The following is a 19616-nucleotide window of genomic DNA, read 5'->3' as shown; positions in this document are numbered from 1 at the left end:
TTCCGAAAGATCCTCATTACCCTAACCTTTATTTTCTTCCTAAAATACACAAGGTAAACAATCCAGGTAGACCAATCGTATCTGGCTGCACATGTCCAACTGTTCTCATATCAAAATTTGTTGACTGTCATTTACGTCCTCTCGTGTTGAAGCTCTCCTCATACCTCAAGGACACAACCAGTTTTCTGACCCACATCCAAGGATTGAACAGAATATACTCACCTTTCAACTCCCAAACCATTTTAGTCACAGCAGATGTTACATCCCTCTACACTAATATTCCACATTCAGAAGGCCTGTCTGCATGCCGCAAAGCCCTCGATACACGACAAGTCCCAATGCCACCTACTCAAGACCTTATGCGCCTATTAGAACTGACACTCAAACTGAATAATTTCCAATTCAACGGACGACATTACATTCAAACTCAAGGTACCGCGATGGGTACCCCTGTTGCACCATCGTACGCTAACATCTTCATGGGAATGATAGAGGCCAAGATCAATGCACAACCTCATCACGGCATCTTGGAAAAATCCTGGGTACGTTATATTGATGACATCCAGTTCATCTGGTCAAAATCCCCCCCCGTAGTCTCACACAATTCCAAAATGAATTAAATTTGATTCATCCGACCATCAAGTTTACATTCGACAGCTCACAGTCCGAAGTTCACTTTCTAGACACATCACCCACGCTTCAAAATAACAGACTCGAAACAGAACTATACACCAAACCAACAGACACTCACTCTTACCTTCTCCCTTCTTCATCTCATCCTAAACATACAATTGCAAGCATACCATACAGTCAAGCACTCAGAGTAAGACGCATTTGCTCAACAAAAATGGCAGAAGAAACTTCTCTCTGCCAATTAGAAACACACTTCATTGCAAGAAACTATGACCCTCACTCTGTGCAAGAAGCAATAACCCGAGCAAAACACATACCGAGAGCAGACCTTCTGACTTACAAACCCAAACCTGCAACTAACCGTGTCCCACTGGTAACCACCTACTCTGCTACCTCATCCCAATTGCCAAGTATTCTGAATAAGGCCCTTCCTCACCTCCATCAATCAGAAACACTCGGCACCACATTTCCTCAACCTCCACTAACATCATTTCGATGTGGTCGGACACTCAGGGACCTCTTGGTAAAAGCAAAGCACCCACAGCCCCACAACAAAGAAACTAGGATCCCTGGCTTCTATAAATGCACAGCAAACAAATGCATTATTCACAAGCATTTACTAGAAGGAAACAAATTCTGTAGTTCTAGCACTGGACAAAAATTCCCCATCACCTCCTATATGAACTGCAAATCTACATGGGTCATATACCTAATCACTTGCCAAAAGTGCACCAAACAATATGTTGGAAAAACTGAGAATACACTCTACACACGATTTAATAACACCCGGTCAGAAATCAATAACTTCCACACCAGTCAGGGCAAATCTCTACCTTACACGATACACTTTAATCAACCGGATCACTCTATAAATGACATTCAGATCTCTGCCATTGAATCAATCACAAATCGATCACACACCACGATTCTGAAACGTGAGTCCTTTTGGATACACAAACTTCGGACAAAAGTCCCTCATGGCATAAATTTTGATGACTAAAGCATGTTCCCACATCAACCCAATCAAATTGTTAACCGTAACCCATTCATTCATTCATTCATTCATTCAACCTTTATATGTCATTTATATAAATATATAAATATTGTTATGAATTTGGTAGAGCAACATCTAGAGCTAGGTAGATCTGAATAGGTAGGTATTCGGCTGTCGTGACAGGGACTCTACATGTAATAAGTTATTGATGTTTAGGCGTTTGTCGGGGTAAGATGTATGATTGTGGATCTACCTGGAGATTCGAGTGTTAAATAGTGAGGGGTTAAAGGTAACGCCCCTGTGAGTCTCACCTAGTAGTCAAACCTTTGTCCATTATGGCACTGCAAACCACATAAACATTAGTTAGGTCCTTAGCGCAACATTAAATAATTCCTTTCCCTGACAATGACTTCGTAATAAATGGACACCACCAGGCCAAAAACACCGCCACCGTTTACACCTCCAAGGCCTACAAACCTCGCCTGGCACGTGTTACACAAGGACCGCGGGGGTCGGTGAGCGAGAGTGGAGCATGCCGCAGAGGGCGTGGCCGGGGCGAGCCGGCGAGTTGGGAGGCTGTGATTGGCTGAGGAGTGCGCCAATGTGACGTCATCGGCCACCAATATATGCGACGGTCGGACGCCATTTCGAGCAGTCGGCAGTTGGTGGAGAGTTCGTTCGCACACCGAGCACACAGAGTTGTGAGTTGAGGCAGTTCGTGGAACAGTGGCAGTCGGCAGTTGGCACACCGAGGACACCGAGCACACAGAGAGTTGAGAGTTGAGAGTTGAGAGTTGGGAGTCGAGGCAGTTCGTGGAACAGTGGCAGTTCGCAGAGAGAGAGTTCGGTAGCACACAGAGCACACGGGAGTTCGCAACAGTTCGTGAGCAGTTCGAGGTTCGTTGGTCGCAGTTCATTGGCAGTTGGCACTTGGCTGCCAGCACTCCCAAAAGAGAGTCGAGCCAAGTGGAGTTCGCTTGCTTTGTGCAGCTTACGTCGAACCTTTGGTGCACGGACCTTGTGGAGATCGGCCTCGTGTGGAGCCGCTGGCCTGCGTCGGACGCGTGGTGCTTGGAGGAGGCCTTGTGGAACTTGGAGCGAGGGACCTCGTGGTGTGCGATCGGGCCGAAAGGAGCGGTGTTGGGCGGCCGCCACAAAGGCGACGAAAGACAGACAAGATAAGCCGCATCCGCGTACATTTTGAACGACGAGACGTGTTATTTTCGTATTCACCTCCCTCGTATCGTGTTTGATATCTGTTGTGTCTGGGATCCCAATTTAGGCTTATTCGATTTATTAGATTTACCGGCGGGCTTTTTCACTGGCTTTACTTTTCCATAATAAATCCTTGTATTATTTTATATATATATCTGAACGCAGTTTCCTGGGTGTTTGATTGTAATAGATAAGGCGGCGGGGGGGGGGGAGCTTCGCTGTGCGCCATTCCGCGCGCTTAACTTTGTGTTGAGCTTGAATCCGCCATTGAGTTTTCGCCTCGGGAGTTAAAGTCTCGCAAATCGGCCATCCGTAACTGTGGTGTTAATCACGGTTATGTAACAAGTGGTGTCAGGAGTGTAGGATTCGAATCCGTCGGACAAATTTTTTTTGTCCGCGGCGAGACATCGACACGGTCGGGCGTACATTGCGCCCGACGTTCGAACGCAAAATTTTTATAGGCGAGGCGGAGAAATTTAGTAATCAATTGGGCATACGGAGCGCGATATCGCGTCTTCGTCAAATTTAAAGTGTTTTTGGTATTGAAATAAATACGCGCGCGGGGAACGACCTTCCGAAAAGCGGATGTCGGAGGTCGATGAGATGGAAGTACGCAGCGAGGCCTCCGTCAGCGTCGGGAGTGAGCCGGAAATAGGGGAATTAGATGCAGAGGTGAGCCTTGGAACCTCCCTCGTCCCGAGCACCAACTTATCCCCCTCCCCCACCGGGGAGTCAGGAGCAGTAGGAACGGCCCCGACAACCGACCAGATGTTGGGTCAATTGCTTCGAAAAATGGAAGGGATGGAAAATAAAATGGAGTCCCAGGGGAAGGAATGTAGGGAAGGAATGAAGGGAATGAGTGATCGATTGGAGGAACAAATGGGAGAAATGAAAAGTGGGTTGGAAAATAAAATTGAAGGGATGGAAAATAAAATGGAGTCGCAGGGGAAGGAATGGAGGAATGAAATAAAGGAAAGGAATGAACAATTGGAAGGAAAAATTGGGGAAATGGCACAGCAGCTGGGGGAACGAATTGATGGCATAGAAGGGAGAGTGCAAAACCAAATTACGGACAGACTGGGGAAATTTGAGGGTAAAGTAGAAACTCAAATGGGGGAGATGGAAAAAGCCATAGGGGTGGAAATTGAATTGAAACGGGAAGAATTAATGTCAGAAATAGAGGAGGGCGTGACGCAGGCTGTCCAAATGGGGGAAAAGTTGGAGGGTCAGATTGGTGCCACAAATGCTCGAATTGATAAAGCAAATGGAGACCTGGTTGTTTATCGGGACCGTGTGGATGTCACAACACCCCAACCGGGGGATGAATTTGGAATTGTGCAGCACCAGGGCGGTGGTGCGGAGCAAGAGGGGGTAGAGTTTTTGGGGGTCCGTGCAATGGAGCCGGACCAGGTATTTATTGGGGATATTGATCAAAGCCTGGCGGGGCCAGGAATGATTTGTAATAATGACGAGGATGGGGATGATTTGATCCAGCGGCTGGAGACCTGTGACAGTCCCATGGAGGTAGAGCTTGTTCAGGCCCAAAGGAGCTTGGGTGATGAGGTGAGTTGGTCCAAGGAGGTGGTTGGAATGACCGAGGGGACGCTCACTGTACACTGCTATTTGGAAACAGAGGCTCCAAAATTGGACAACCAGTTGGGGGAGTGTGTTGGCTCCGGGCTGGATTTGGATCTTGGAGGATCGGGAGATAGAGCTTCTGGAGATTTGGTCCCTGTAGGGAATTTGGATCAACTGCAGGGAGGGGCAGAACAACCGGTGGTAGAGGTCTGCGGTTTGGCAGTGGGAATGAAAATTTGTAAAAGAAAATTTAAAATAAAATTACAATGGGAAATTGATTTGGAGCAGCCATGGTGGGGATTGGTCCCCGGGCTGCGGGATTTGGACATGGAGAGGTCATGGGTGATGGCCTCGGGCAAAAGTTGCCTCTTTCAAAATTTGGGTATGCCAGCCAGCTGGGGGGCTGTGATGGCGAGATTTGGACGTGGGGTCCAGCCTTGGGTGTCGAGGTACGACCTGGGTCCCACGGGGGGTCTGGTGGAGTGTGGCGTCCCTTGTCCGTCGGGGCGCCATCCGAGCCGGTGGCTCGGGCCGGCAGGGTCACCGGACCCTGGTGGGGGTTAAGACCTCCAGGGAGGTCCGAGGTGGTTTCTCAAGCCTGGGATGGCAAATATTGAGGACCACTAGGGGGAGCTGTTGTGGGTCGCGCTTTGGTGGTGGCACTACGGACGGCCAGCTTGGGCCTGATGTAGTGATCACCCGGGCATGCGACCTGGCACTCTCCTCCAGGGACTCTGGGACAACCAGCATGTGGTGACCTGGCATGGTGGTTGGTCTATGGACGCGGGTCAAACCGAATGGACAGGGATGGAGATAGCCTGCCGGACAACCATTGGGGCATCTGTGGAACGTGATGGTGTGAGTGACCTTCCACAGATGCTCCGTTATGATTTATGGACTCTCGGGTTGGGAAGAGAGCCATGGGGATGTGAATCGGGAGATGTGTAAAGCGCCGAGCATATGGGCCATGCTCGGCTGGCATGTGTATGGCAAAGCATCCATCTTTGGTGAGGTTAGTAAAAGGTGACAAATGTTTGGCATGGGTAATCTGTGGGTTAGATGGAAATTTAAGGGTGGATTTTGAAATGCCATGGTGGACACTGTACAGTGACGCCATTATTGATCCAGGTGTGTAGACCAAAGTGTTGGAGGCTGTGATGAAATTAATAGGGTAGCAAGGCACAGCTTTCAACTGGTTGCGGGGGCAACTGTGCTGATATTTGGGACGCGGGATGATGGGGATGTAGTTGTGTAGCCTGAGGGTCAACGTGGTGCTGTGCGTGTCCGAGGTGTGTGGACCATGTCTTCTGGGTGGGTCTCCTGGTGGAGCATGGCTGTTGACTGAACCTTGGTGTGGTCAAGTGTGGGTGAGCACTGGGGGGGCTGCAGTTCTGTAGTCGGACTGGGGGATGATGGGGAGGTGCAGGGGACGTGGCTGTAGGGATGCCACGCACTGCGACCGTGCCCCCCAGGGCCGAGGTTGTGTGTGCGGTAGTGTGTGTTGTGGCAGCAAGTGCTCACCACATTGGCCAGCTGGGGCTGCTGCAGCTGTGTTCCTCGCAGGGGGGCCGAAGGATGGATGGTGGGTCGCACCCTTATGGACACTCATGGGCCATGTTGGCGTTTTGACTGCTCACCTTGTCCCGGTGACCCTTGCACGGTAGAGGTGCAGAGCTGTCGTGGCCATAGGTAGTTGTGTAGTGATGATCACCGTTGGATGCGGATCCACATACCTGCCAGTGTAGTGGGGACAAAAGAGAAATTTGGAAGGATTTGGTAGGCCCAATGTGAAATTTTGGGAATTGTATGGGTGGATTGCACTTTGAACCTGACCAACCTGCAACTACCTGCACTTGAGGTGAGTGTTTTGAGGAGTACTGTCCCAGGCTTCAGGACTTGCTTTGGAAATTGGGGACATGTAAATTGGAGTTGGGAGGCGGGTGAGAGTGATGACATGGCCGGTGAGGGGATGGAATGGGAGCCACAGTGTCTTGTGGGTGGCGTATGTTTTTGTATTGTGGTTAGGTGTTTTGATGTGGTCGTGAGAGTGGAACCTGGAGAGTGAGTGATGGTTATTGGAGATAATGAGGGGCGATACTTGTGCTTTTGGAAATGTGCTTTTGGAAATGTGTGATGGTTTAAATGTGAACTGGGGGATTTCACATGTGGCAGGCCATGGCAAGCCTTGTAACACCTTTTACACCAAGAATTGTGCTGAGTTGTGTGGAGAATTGAATGGCAGCGGGGGAGGAAGTGTGTTTTGGGGTCTTGTGGGTGGGGAAGGTGTGTGTGTCCGCAGGTACAGAGCAAGCTCTGAGGAGCGATGCCTGCGGGCCCCCCTCTGCGGCAATTACCCCTGGCAGCCGGTGGTAACTGGAAATTGGAGCTCGTCGGTGGAGGGTCTGGTAGGGCGCCGCGGGGTGAGGAAGTCCCCCGGTGACCCGTGTTGCTGCGCGAAAGCAGGAGGCAAAGGAGCCTGGTGTGTGTGGAGACCCTCACCGGCGAGGTAACGGCGGAAAGGGGCTGTTGGGCTGTCACGGGGCCAAGAGGTAAAAGGGGGGGGGGGGCAATGAACTTGTAAGTCGGTTGACTTGTTTTTGGGACTGCGGGCACCACAGCCTGATGCGCCCCCACCATCTTTTGGTGCGGTACCTCCCCGCTGCCTAGTTGAGGAATGCACACACACGTGAATGACATCAATGCCATGGTCCTGCAGGGGGTGTATTGAAATAAGTGCTTTGTTGATTTTTGAAATGCCTTGATGACCTATGGAATGAGAATGAGTGGTTAAGGGGTCTGTGTTGCATGAATGTGGGCGAAATCCACCGAGCCGTGTCACTCACCTGTAACATCTGGACAGGGCCCGTGGAAATTTAGGGGGATGCATTGGGGATGGCCCCGCAGGTAAGGTTGTGTCTTGTGGCATCCACCGGGGGACGCGGTCTGTAGACCGGGGTATGTACAAAGGTTAGAGTTTTGAGTTTTGGAAAGATGGTTAAGTTTTGTGGTTAAGTTAGTGTTGTGTGTTGTTTGTTTCCTCCCTCCACAGGAACAACGAAGACAATGTACATACTTGCATGATGGTTAAGGGGTTCAGCATGTTAAGGAAGTGTAGGTAGGTAGTCCGACTCACTTCCCACAGCCCTTCCTGATTTATTTCATAGGTTAATTAAGTGTGTGACAGTAAGTGTTAAGGCTGGAATGGTAGCCCTGCGGTGAACCTTGCAGGAGCTACGGTTCCAGGGGGGGGGGCTGTGTTATGAATTTGGTAGAGCAACATCTAGAGCTAGGTAGATCTGAATAGGTAGGTATTCGGCTGTCGTGACAGGGACTCTACATGTAATAAGTTATTGATGTTTAGGCGTTTGTCGGGGTAAGATGTATGATTGTGGATCTACCTGGAGATTTGAGTGTTAAATAGTGAGGGGTTAAAGGTAACGCCCCTGTGAGTCTCACCTAGTAGTCAAACCTTTGTCCATTATGGCACTGCAAACCACATAAACATTAGTTAGGTCCTTAGCGCAACATTAAATAATTCCTTTCCCTGACAATGACTTCGTAATAAATGGACACCACCAGGCCAAAAACACCGCCACCGTTTACACCTCCAAGGCCTACAAACCTCGCCTGGCACGTGTTACACAAGGACCGCGGGGGTCGGTGAGCGAGAGTGGAGCATGCCGCAGAGGGCGTGGCCGGGGCGAGCCGGCGAGTTGGGAGGCTGTGATTGGCTGAGGAGTGCGCCAATGTGACGTCATCGGCCACCAATATATGCGACGGTCGGACGCCATTTCGAGCAGTCGGCAGTTGGTGGAGAGTTCGTTCGCACACCGAGCACACAGAGTTGGGAGTTGAGGCAGTTCGTGGAACAGTGGCAGTCGGCAGTTGGCACACCGAGGACACCGAGCACACAGAGAGTTGAGAGTTGAGAGTTGAGAGTTGGGAGTCGAGGCAGTTCGTGGAACAGTGGCAGTTCGCAGAGAGAGAGTTCGGTAGCACACAGAGCACATGGGAGTTCGCAACAGTTCGTGAGCAGTTCGAGGTTCGTTGGTCGCAGTTCGTTGGCAGTTGGCACTTGGCTGCCAGCACTCCCAAAAGAGAGTCGAGCCAAGTGGAGTTCGCTTGCTTTGTGCAGCTTACGTCGAACCTTTGGTGCACGGACCTTGTGGAGATCGGCCTCGTGTGGAGCCGCTGGCCTGCGTCGGACGCGTGGTGCTTGGAGGAGGCCTTGTGGAACTTGGAGCGAGGGACCTCGTGGTGTGCGATCGGGCCGAAAGGAGCGGTGTTGGGCGGCCGCCACAAAGGCGACGAAAGACAGACAAGATAAGCCGCATCCGCGTACATTTTGAACGACGAGACGTGTTATTTTCGTATTCACCTCCTTCGTATCGTGTTTGATATCTGTTGTGTCTGGGATCCCAATTTAGGCTTATTCGATTTATTAGATTTACCGGCGGGCTTTTTCACTGGCTTTACTTTTCCATAATAAATCCTTGTATTATTTTATATATATATATCTGAACGCAGTTTCCTGGGTGTTTGATTGTAATAGATAAGGCGGCGGGGGGGGGGGAGCTTCGCCGTGCGCCATTCCGCGCGCTTAACTTTGTGTTGAGCTTGAATCCGCCATTGAGTTTTCGCCTCGGGAGTTAAAGTCTCGCAAATCGGCCATCCGTAACTGTGGTGTTAATCACGGTTACGTAACAATATATTATATGAATATAAATGGGATATGAATATATGCTTGTGTGTTTATGTATGTATATCTCTATATTTGTATATGCACGTGCACCCTAACTGTAACGCAAACGGTCACTTCCGTTGAACTTGGGGCTGGTGAGTAAAATTTGGCGTGGCTCTTCCTTCTGTATGCATTTTCTACACACATCACACATCTCACACACATATCACCATACATACTTGACTGATATACATGCCTGCTGTTTTTGTAGACTCAGAAGAAGACCTTTGTTGGTCGAAAGCTTGTCGACAATTAAAGATAGACGTCCTGAAGCTACGTCCGCGTCTTATTTAATCTAACGATTATATATATATATATCAGTCACTATGCGACCTTCATATCATCAGTGGAGAACCGCCAGCAAGGTGTCCCATACAGCTGCTGCTGCACCTTGCTGGGAGCGATACGCACCGCCTGCCACGCGGTGACGTTATCTCTGGTATCCACTCATCATATGGAGTCGACCTATATATATATATATATATATATATATATATATATATATATATCCACAGAACACTATAGGTAAGGACCCTGTCTATGCCAACTGTGCCGTAAAGTGTCATTACACAAGGACCAACGTTTTAAATTACTAAAATTGTAATAATACTAGGGCATGCCCGTACTATATATAAGCTAGGACGTGCCCGTACGTGGGTGCCCGTTCCTTGCCAAAAAAAAAAAAAAAAAAAAAAAATTTGTGTAGGGGTGTGTGTGTGTAAACATCCTAGGGCGTGCCCGTACGTGGGTGCAAAAAAACATGCGTGCAAACAACAACAACAAAAAAAAACTTTGAAACCACGTGGCAGTAACGACCACAGAACCCCCCCCCCTCTATTTACATGAATGGTTTGGTCCATTCGCAACGACCACAGAACCCCCCCCCTCTATTTACATGCAATGGTTTGGTCCATTCGCAACGCCAAAGCGAACGGCGAACGGCTAAATCGCCATAGCTCGGTAAGTACTTGTCCGATTAATTTCAAACCTTGAAAAGGCACATCCTCGGGTCCCCAGCAATATACCTGGCAAGTTTCAAGTATATCGGACCGGTAGTTGTCGAGAAACAGCGGTCACAGACAAACATACACACACACATACACACATACAAACACACAGAGATTACTGGAATTATAGATAGATGTATTGACATTGCAGAAACTCCAGATGTAATGTCAGAAATATAAGAGGAAACACCACATTCTGGTCTGCTGGGATGAGTGGCCCAAACTATGGTGATTGTGATACTGATGGACACAGTTGGACACAAATATTTCCAATTATCATTGTAAAGATGATTGCACTTTTTAATTTAGCACACACATCTAAATGCCGAATTTGTCAGCTGAGGTTATTAACAAGTGCTTATCCAAAAACAGAGCTTTTGTTTATAACAAATAAAGTGACTAAGAGACATGACTGCATCAACGAAAATGGTTACACCCACAAGCGTTGGCATTACCAACGTGCTGCAGGAAGAGCAAAGGAAAGTGGTGATAAATGGGACACTTGGATTTTTCTAGTGTGCCTCAAAAATGGAGATGGCCCAGTTCTGACAACTGTCAGGAGCTGAGAAGGGTTTTGAGAGACCCGTTACATCTAAGCCAGCACCTCATTGGTCCATCAATGATGACATTTCAGGAAATCTGGCGTTTGCATGCCATATCTTGTGTAATGCCATGTAATATTTAGGACAATTAAGAAATGACTACTTCGGCAGCAAAACTGTCGATTGCGTGAACCCCAATGAGCATGGAAAAAGCCATGATCTAAATCGAGGGATGCACTCCATCGACACATACAGCAGATCCGGATCTTTTCAGATTTTTTTTTTTTTTTTTTTTTTTGTATACAAGATCGAGGCTCGTGAAAGAGCGAACATTAATCACACAGAAAGACAAACAGACACATAAAACAAATAACATCGGAGCGGTAGACAAGATGGGGAGAGAGGGGGAAGGACACAAACACAACATTTGAGAGCAGGGACCGAGAGACATGGAGACATCGAGAGATCTGTGGGAGGGAGAGGGCTTTGGGGGGGAGGCATGTGAAGGGGGGGAGGCATGTGAAGGGGGGGAGGCATGTGAAGGGGGGGGTGGGAGAGGTATAAACATATGGACACTGCCAGGATTTCCAGGAAATAAGTTGGAATTTCAAACAAGGTGGATCTGGGGTGAATTAGTGGGGGTAGAAAAGATCAAGGTTATGGATGGGGGAAGATAAGAGATGGTGGTGAACAGCTGTTTTAAAGACCTGGAGGGAGGAGAGGGATTGAAGGGAGTGTGGGAGTTTGTTCCACAGGCGGGAGAAAAGAGGAATGAAAGAGTGAAGGTGAGCAGAGAGCCGAGATTTCGGCAGTTTAACCATCAGAGGGTTGCTGGCAGATCTTGTGCGACCTGTAGGAATATTTGGGGGACAGAGCACAGAGAGAGCTGGGGGAGCAAGGCCGGAGAGGAGTCGGTAGAAGACAGAAAGACCACCTACCTGCCTGCGGTGAGTGAGTGAAAGGCCCTCAGAGATAGCTTCATCGCGGGAGATTCCAATGATTTTGAAAGCTTTGGATTCAACAGCGTGAAGCCGAGCCAGGTGTGAGGCAGGAGCACCAGCCCATAGGGGAGAACAGTATTCCATTGAGCTGCGGATGAAAGCCTTGTAAGTGGTGAGGAGCTCAGGTGTGCCGAGGAAGGACTTCGCACGATGGAGGATGCCCAGTCGGCGACTGGCTTTGGAGGCCAGCTTGGAAATGTGGTTTTCCCAAGAAAGATCATGGCAGATAGTGAGACCCAAAAGCTTGAGTGACAGAACTTCTTGGAGAGGATTGTTGAGAAAGTAGATGGGAGGGTTGTCCAGTCGATCTTTTCGGAGAGACATAGTAAGAGAGTGAGATTTGGCAGGATTGAAAGACATGTTCCACTTGTTTGACCAGTCTGTGATTTTGTCCAGGTCTTCAGAGAGTGAGGAGGCTGCAGACTGCCGATCTGAGGGAAGAGGAATGGAGCGGCAGAGAGTGGAGTCATCAGCAAAGAGATAGAGAGGATTTTCCAGAGAGTCAGAGAGATCATTGATAAAGACCAGAAAAAGCACAGGGCCCAGCACACTTCCTTGGGGAACTCCAGCCTGAACAGGAAGGGGAGATGAGAGAAATCCATTCAGGGCCACACGTTGACTACGACCAGAGAGGAAGTCCGCAAGCCATGCATGGAGATTTCCATGGATACCATAGGAGGAGAGTTTGGTGAGCAGAGCTGGGTGCCAGACCGTATCAAAGGCCCTTGATATGTCAAGGGAGACAGCTCTGATTTCCTGTTTGGCATTGAGGACCTCCATCCATTGTTGAGACAGCAGAAGCAGCATGTCCAGAGTAGAGTGACCTGGTCTGAAACCAAATTGATGATCAGAGATCAAGCCATTGGAGAAGAGGAAAGATTTCATATCCGAAGCAATGATGGATTCCATGACTTTGCTGATAATTGGGAGCAGGCTGATTGGTCTGTAGTTGCAAGGATCTGTTTTTGCACCTTTTTTGTGTAAAGCGGTAATGTTAGCTGATTTCCAGGATGCTGGCAGATGACTTTGAGCAAAAGATAGGGTGAAAAGAACAGAGAGAGGGTGAGCAGCAGAGAGGGTGAGATCATATCATACAGCAGATATGATCATACAGCAGAACACATACAGCAGATAAATTGAGGTATACAAACAATGAAAATTGTTGTCAGATGCAGCATGCATTGCATAGGCTTACCCCTGTTTTCCTTCATCTTCCCACTCGGATGGAAAATCATATGAGAAAGTCTGCTCACTGTAAAAAGAAACAAACACCCAGGTTGAATGTTTAAAGCAATGGGGAAAAAAACATATTCCATTTTATCCAACACGTTCAAAATAACAAACGTTACCAGGTTAACTCACTCACTGTTGTCAGGTTTTAGCCGCTCAAACGCCACACACCAAATGCATCCGAAACCTTTAAAATTTCAGCAATCAGACCTTGCCACAAATCCTCTTTACACGGACCTAAAGCCTCATTCCCACTCAGATTTCATCACATTACTACTGCATTATGGCTTCACATTATCGGGAGCTTTGCACACTCATGGAATTAACGACGTGCATGCCTATGGGTAGCGTTACAAATCAATGTGCACAAAGCAATCCTTCAGAGAAAGAGAGTGACCTACAATAACTGTCCATATCTCAATGAAGTACTGCTCTCTCCTATGGCCTGGCACCCCAGCATCACATCTGCCTCTTGGATTCTGTGGAATCTAAAGCTTTTTTTTTTTTTTTTTTGTATACAAGATCGAGGCTCGTGAAAGAGCGAACATTAATCACACAGAAAGACAAACAGACACATAAAACAAATAACATCGGGAGCGCTAGACAAGATGGGGAGAGAGGGGGAAGGACACAAACACAACATTTGAGAGCAGGGACCGAGAGACATGGAGACATCGAGAGATCTGTGGGAGGGAGAGGGCTTTGGGGGGGAGGCATGTGAAGGGGGGGAGGCATGTGAAGGGGGGGGGGGTGGGAGAGGTATAAACATATGGACACTGCCAGGATTTCCAGGAAAGAAGTTGGAATTTCAAACAAGGTGGATCTGGGGTGAATTAGTGGGGGTAGAAAAGATCAAGGTTATGGATGGGGGAAGATAAGAGATGGTGGTGAACAGCTGTTTTAAAGACCTGGAGGGAGGAGAGGGATTGAAGGGAGTGTGGGAGTTTGTTCCACAGGCGGGAGAAAAGAGGAATGAAAGAGTGAAGGTGAGCAGAGAGCCGAGATTTCGGCAGTTTAACCATCAGAGGGTTGCTGGCAGATCTTGTGCGACCTGTAGGAATATTTGGGGGACAGAGCACAGAGAGAGCTGGGGGAGCAAGGCCGGAGAGGAGTCGGTAGAAGACAGAAAGGCCACCTACCTGCCTGCGGTGAGTGAGTGAAAGGCCCTCAGAGATAGCTTCATCGCGGGAGATTCCAATGATTTTGAAAGCTTTGGATTCAACAGCGTGAAGCCGAGCCAGGTGTGAGGCAGGAGCACCAGCCCATAGGGGAGAACAGTATTCCATTGAGCTGCGGATGAAAGCCTTGTATGTGGTGAGGAGCTCAGGTGTGCCGAGGAAGGACTTCGCACGACGGAGGATGCCCATTCGGCGACTGGCTTTGGAGGCCAGCTTGGAAATGTGGTTTTCCCAAGAAAGATCATGGCAGATAGTGAGACCCAAAAGCTTGAGTGACAGAACTTCTTGGAGAGGATTGTTGAGAAAGTAGATGGGAGGGTTGTCCAGTCGATCTTTTCGGAGAGACATAGTAAGAGAGTGAGATTTGTCAGGATTGAAAGACATGTTCCACTTGTTTGACCAGTCTGTGATTTTGTCCAGGTCTTCAGAGAGTGAGGAGGCTGCAGACTGCCGATCTGAGGGAAGAGGAATGGAGCGGCAGAGAGTGGAGTCATCAGCAAAGAGATAGAGAGGATTTTCCAGAGAGTCAGCTCTCACCTCACCAAAGCTCTCACCATTAATGGAATCTCCGGTGATTAAGCCAAAGCACCAAGGTCTGTTTGCTCTCAAAATCGCGAGTGGGTTTTCTCTGTTTGTTAACTGCCTCTTCTCCAATATTATACCAGACTCGGTGGCGTAATGGTTAGTGTCTGCCCCGAGTCTGGGTGATCGGTGGTTCAAATCCCCGCCGAGTCATAACATTTTAAAAATGATATGCATTGCTTCCTTACTTGATGTCAGCATGTAAAAGGATGGAGCACGGATAAACAATGTTCGGAACGCAACAGCAAACCACCCAGTATAACCCTTGCCAAGAAACTGCTTTGGCAGCACCAACGCTCTGTAAAGAATATGGTACATCAAAGTCTCCAATATTACTCCCCCTGGTCTCCCCTATCATTCCATTGCCTTTTTATCCTCCATCACGTCGTTGAGCTTCGAGTTTGTATTAACAAAAGCCGAGAGCCACTGGACCCTCTCCAGCAACTCCAGAAAGCAAAGGTTCTTCCAATATCAATTGCACTCGTCCCTCAAAGCTTCAAGCAAGTTGTTGGGCACCATTGTGGGGGATTTCATTGAATTCCCTATCCTGGTGGTGGCAGCAGCGACACACTGTGACCTATTTTCATTGGCGTCTGACTGTCTGACTTGCGTATCAACTGTTGACCATATCCCATGTTTGGCCTTGGCAAAACATTCTCTCAGAATAAGGCTTATTGTCAACTTGGAGCATTGTTATGAGTTATTCTGACCCTGGCGGAAAGTATATCAAGCCAAATATGGGTTGTGGCACTTTGAGATGTTGGTGCTGGCTGTGCTAAGAAACATGATGTCATCCCAGGTGGTGTTACTGGCCTAAATGCCACGTCTCCCATGCATGTATCCATATCTATTAATAAATCTCTTGTACACTGTCCTAGTTGAGACAAAGTGCTTATTAAACCCACGACACCATCTCGCACCATCCCCATCTCAATCCATAACTAGAACAACATTCAGAAGAGAGCATAACCTTCACCTGGTTGGCCATATCACTCAATGGTGAAGAATCACTTAAAAATAATACAAACTGGATCCAGATCCAGATCTTCAACAAAATTGAATCGAATCGTCCTCGTCACAAACCCAATCGGTCCACTAAGTTTCGTCCAAATCTGTCCACAACTTTTTTAGATATCCTGCTATGTATCGTTTTTGGCCCTATTTACCAATGGTGAAGAATCACTTGAAAAATTCTAGTCGTCGGATCCGAATCCGGATCTTCACCAAAATCTAATAATTTCGTCCTCGTCACATACGCTACATCTCTGACCTATTTCGTCCGAATCCGTCCACAACTTTGAGATATTTTGTTCACAAATGGACAGACAAGCAAACAGACAGACAGGGGTGAAAACATAACCTCCATCCACCTTTGGTGGCAGAGGTAAATATTACTATCCCATTAACCCCAGCTAAATCAGTGCTCTCATTTGCAGGTTAATCTGTTTCATCCTTTCATCTTATTTATTCATTTTTCCTTGGTTGTTGTTGTGGGGCCTAAGACAGTTCTCTCGATCAAGTCCGCGGCATGGAGACAGCCGATCGATCTCCCACATCTAGGATGGTGTACCCCCATCTTCAAGAAGTCAAGGCCACGACAGAGTTATAGAAAGAGACAGAGACAGGAGGGAAAGGCCGGTTCATGAGGAACGATCGGCACTTTAGCCGTGACTGCACCTCCCTGACGAATCCGGGCAGCAGAGAAGAATGGGGAATATTTGGCTACCGACTTGCGTTGGGGGGTACAACCACCGCGAAGAGGCATCCCCAAGAGTTGTTCCCTTGGTCGTTGTATCCATCTGTGGATTCACTATCACGAAGTCACCTTTTTATCCTCCATCACCTCGTTCCTCCATGAGCCTTGGGTTCGCATGTATAACAGAAAGCCTAGATCACAATTAAAGCAATTTGAACAAGAATTATTCATGGCATAAAAGTGTTAAGCGGCATAATTTGTCACATTCCAGTGCTAAACCAATCATCCCACCAGACAACTACTCGAGCTCCTACGTTCGCCTTCGCACCAGGTTGGTATGTACGCATACTGGGGGCAGTTGGCTCAGAACAACACAATGGAGACCACATCGTCTCAGGCGGTCTTCCACAACTACGGTCTTCCACAACTACTCAGCATCATTACACTCTACAACTTGAATATTACCGACAGCATTGCTTGCATGAGGAAGCAAACCTGAACGTGGTTGCTATGGAAACCCATCTGCAAAAGGACGTTATATATAGACGTTGCTTGAAAATCGTCAGGATGCGGATACAGGTGTATTTGGGAGTTAATTGGTAAAATAAGCAAACTCTGCAATGTTAACAGACGTGGTGATATGGAGTGTACACACACAGGCCAAGCACCCTGCACCCTCCCCGAGGCCTAACCTGTCCAGCTAACCGTTTATTCACTGTATCTTCCATTCGCATTACTCTTACTCCACACCTTTTCTTCCGCAATGCTCTGATACCGTTGTGCGTGCACAGCACGATCCATTTTCCAGCCGCAGCAAGAGACGCCATGTGGATATCCTTCCCCGACCAGGTACCTATTCATCCATCTTCAAGTTCAAACGATTTATCAGGAGGACGTTAACGAATCATAAACAAGAAAAGAACCCGCGTAAGAAGGAATAATAAATTAACCAACGGATGACAGTTGGAATAGTATAGCCCAAGACCGGCAAGAAACAAATCAGATATAAATATGGTAAACTCCTTTCACGGACACACACGTGCCCATTACAGAGCTCCTCTTCTTCATTTCAAACCTTCTGCTTTAATTTAAAAATAAAAACAAAAAGGAACAATTCTATTAATGCTTAAAAACAACATACGCTTCGGGAAAAAAACATTTAACAATACAAAGTTACGTTGAAATATAATATACAGTCTATCTAAATAGCGGCATCAAATTCACAGGGGCAGGCTATACACCGCCCAAACTGCTGGCTAACGTCAATAAAATACATACACTTCAGATCCTGACGTCAAGTCAAGGACATGGACTTCTTCAATACTGAAAATAAAGTTTGACAATGTCCATCATTACCACGATCATCATCACTTATCATTATCACCATCAATCATGATGATATTCATCACCACAATCATTATAATCACCGTCATCATCACCAATGCCATGCTTGCACTTGCAGATCAAGATCCACGAATCTCGGGACCCCCTGGTTTTCCCCCTCCCCCGCCGAGCACCACGTCAATGTGGGGTTCATGGCACCGAGAACCAGTCAATGTGGAGTTCATGGTACGTACCGAGAACCAGTCAATGTGGGGTTCCTGGTACCGAGAACCAGTCAATGTGGGGTTCATGGTGGCGAGAACCACCTCAATGTGGGGTTCAAGGTGGCGAGAACCACCTCAACGTGGGTTCATGGTGGCGAGAACCACGTCAATGTGGGGTTCATGGTGGAGAGAACCACCTCAATGTGGGGTTCATGATGGCGAGAACCACCTCAATGTGGGGTTCATGGTGGCGAGAACCACGTCAATGTGGGGTTCATGATGGCGAGAACCACCTCAATGTGGGGTTCATGGTGGCGAGAACCACCTCAATGTGGGGTTCATGGTGGCGACAACCACCTCAATGTGGGGTTCATGGTGGCGAGAACCACCTCAATGTGGGGGTATTGGCACCGAGAACCACGTCAATGTGCGGTTCATGGTGCTATGGCGAGAACCACATCAATGTCGGGTTCATAGTGGCGAGAACAACATCAATGTAGGGTTCATGTTGGCGAGAACTACCTCAATGTGGTGTTCATGGCACCGAGAACCACGTCAATGTAGGGTTCATGGTGGCGAGAACAACATCAATGTAGGGTTCATGGTGGCGAGAACCACATCAATGTAGGGCTCATGGTGGCGAGAACAACATCAATGTAGGGTTCATGGTGGCGAGAACATCAATGTAGGGTTCATGGTGGCGAGAACCACCTCAATGTGGGGTTCATGGTGCAGAGAACCAGTCAATGTGGGGTTCATGGTGGCGAGAACCACATCAATGTGGGGTTCATGGTGGTGAGAACCACATCAATGGAGAGTTCATGGTGGTAAGAACCACATCAATGTGGGGTTCATGGTGGCGAGAACCACTTCAATGTGGGGTTCATGGTGGCGAGAACCACACCAATGTGGGGTTCATGGTGTCGAGAACCAGTCAATGTGGGGTTCATGGTACGAAGAACAACATCAATGTGGGGTTCATGGTGGCGAGAACCACTTCAATGTGGGGATCATGGTGGCGAGAACCACACCAATGTGGGGTTCATGGTGTCGAGAACCAGTCAATGTGGGGTTCATGGTACCAAGAACAACATCAATGTGGGGTTCATGGTGGCGAGAACCACATCAATGTAGAGTTCATGGTGGCGAGAACCGCCCCAATGTGGAGTTCATGGTGGCGATAACACGTCAATGTGGGGTTCATGGTACCGATAGCATGTCAATGTGGGGTTCATGGTGGCGAGAACAACATCAATGTGGGGTTCATGGTGGCGATAACACGTCAATGTGGGGTTCATGGTACCGATAACACGTCAATGTGGGGTTCATGGTGCCGAAAATCACGTCAATGTGGGGTTCATGGTGGCGATAACCACCTCAATGTGGGGTTCATGGTGGCGAGAATCACCTAAATGTGGGGTTCATGGTGGTGAGAACCACCTCAATGTGGGGTTCATGGTGATGAGAATCACGTCAATGTGGGGTTCATGGTGGCAATAACACGTCAATGTGGGGTTCATGGTGGCGAGAACCAGTCAATGTGGGGTTCATGGTGACGAGAACCAGTCAATGTGGGGTTCATGGCACAGAGAACCAGTCAGTGTTGGGTTCATGGTACCGAGAACCACGTCAATGTGGGGTTCATGGTGCCGAGAACCAGTCAATGTGGGGT

General features: G+C 48.2%; 1 protein-coding gene across 1 annotated transcript in view; it reads right to left on the bottom strand.

Moving 5' to 3' along the window:
- The window catches only part of LOC137438946 (WDR4 tRNA N7-guanosine methyltransferase non-catalytic subunit), a gene marked incomplete at its 3' end in the record, with an annotated part of 45781 nt that extends 28324 nt beyond the window's left edge, over nucleotides 1-17457 (bottom strand). The window contains 2 exon segments of the mRNA XM_078769352.1: nucleotides 12907-12963; nucleotides 17148-17457. Of these exon segments, the coding sequence (XP_078625478.1) occupies nucleotides 12907-12963; nucleotides 17148-17224 (134 nt within the window).
- Between the last annotated feature and the right edge of the window lie 2159 nt (nucleotides 17458-19616).

The sequence above is a fragment of the Myxine glutinosa genome, unplaced genomic scaffold (genome assembly GCF_964187855.1).
Source record: "Myxine glutinosa unplaced genomic scaffold, kmMyxGlut1.1 SCAFFOLD_2171, whole genome shotgun sequence".
NCBI classification, from domain to species: Eukaryota; Metazoa; Chordata; class Myxini; order Myxiniformes; family Myxinidae; genus Myxine; species Myxine glutinosa.
The sequence above is the reverse complement of the archived record's forward strand: the minus strand, read 5'-3'. Positions and strand labels throughout refer to the sequence as shown.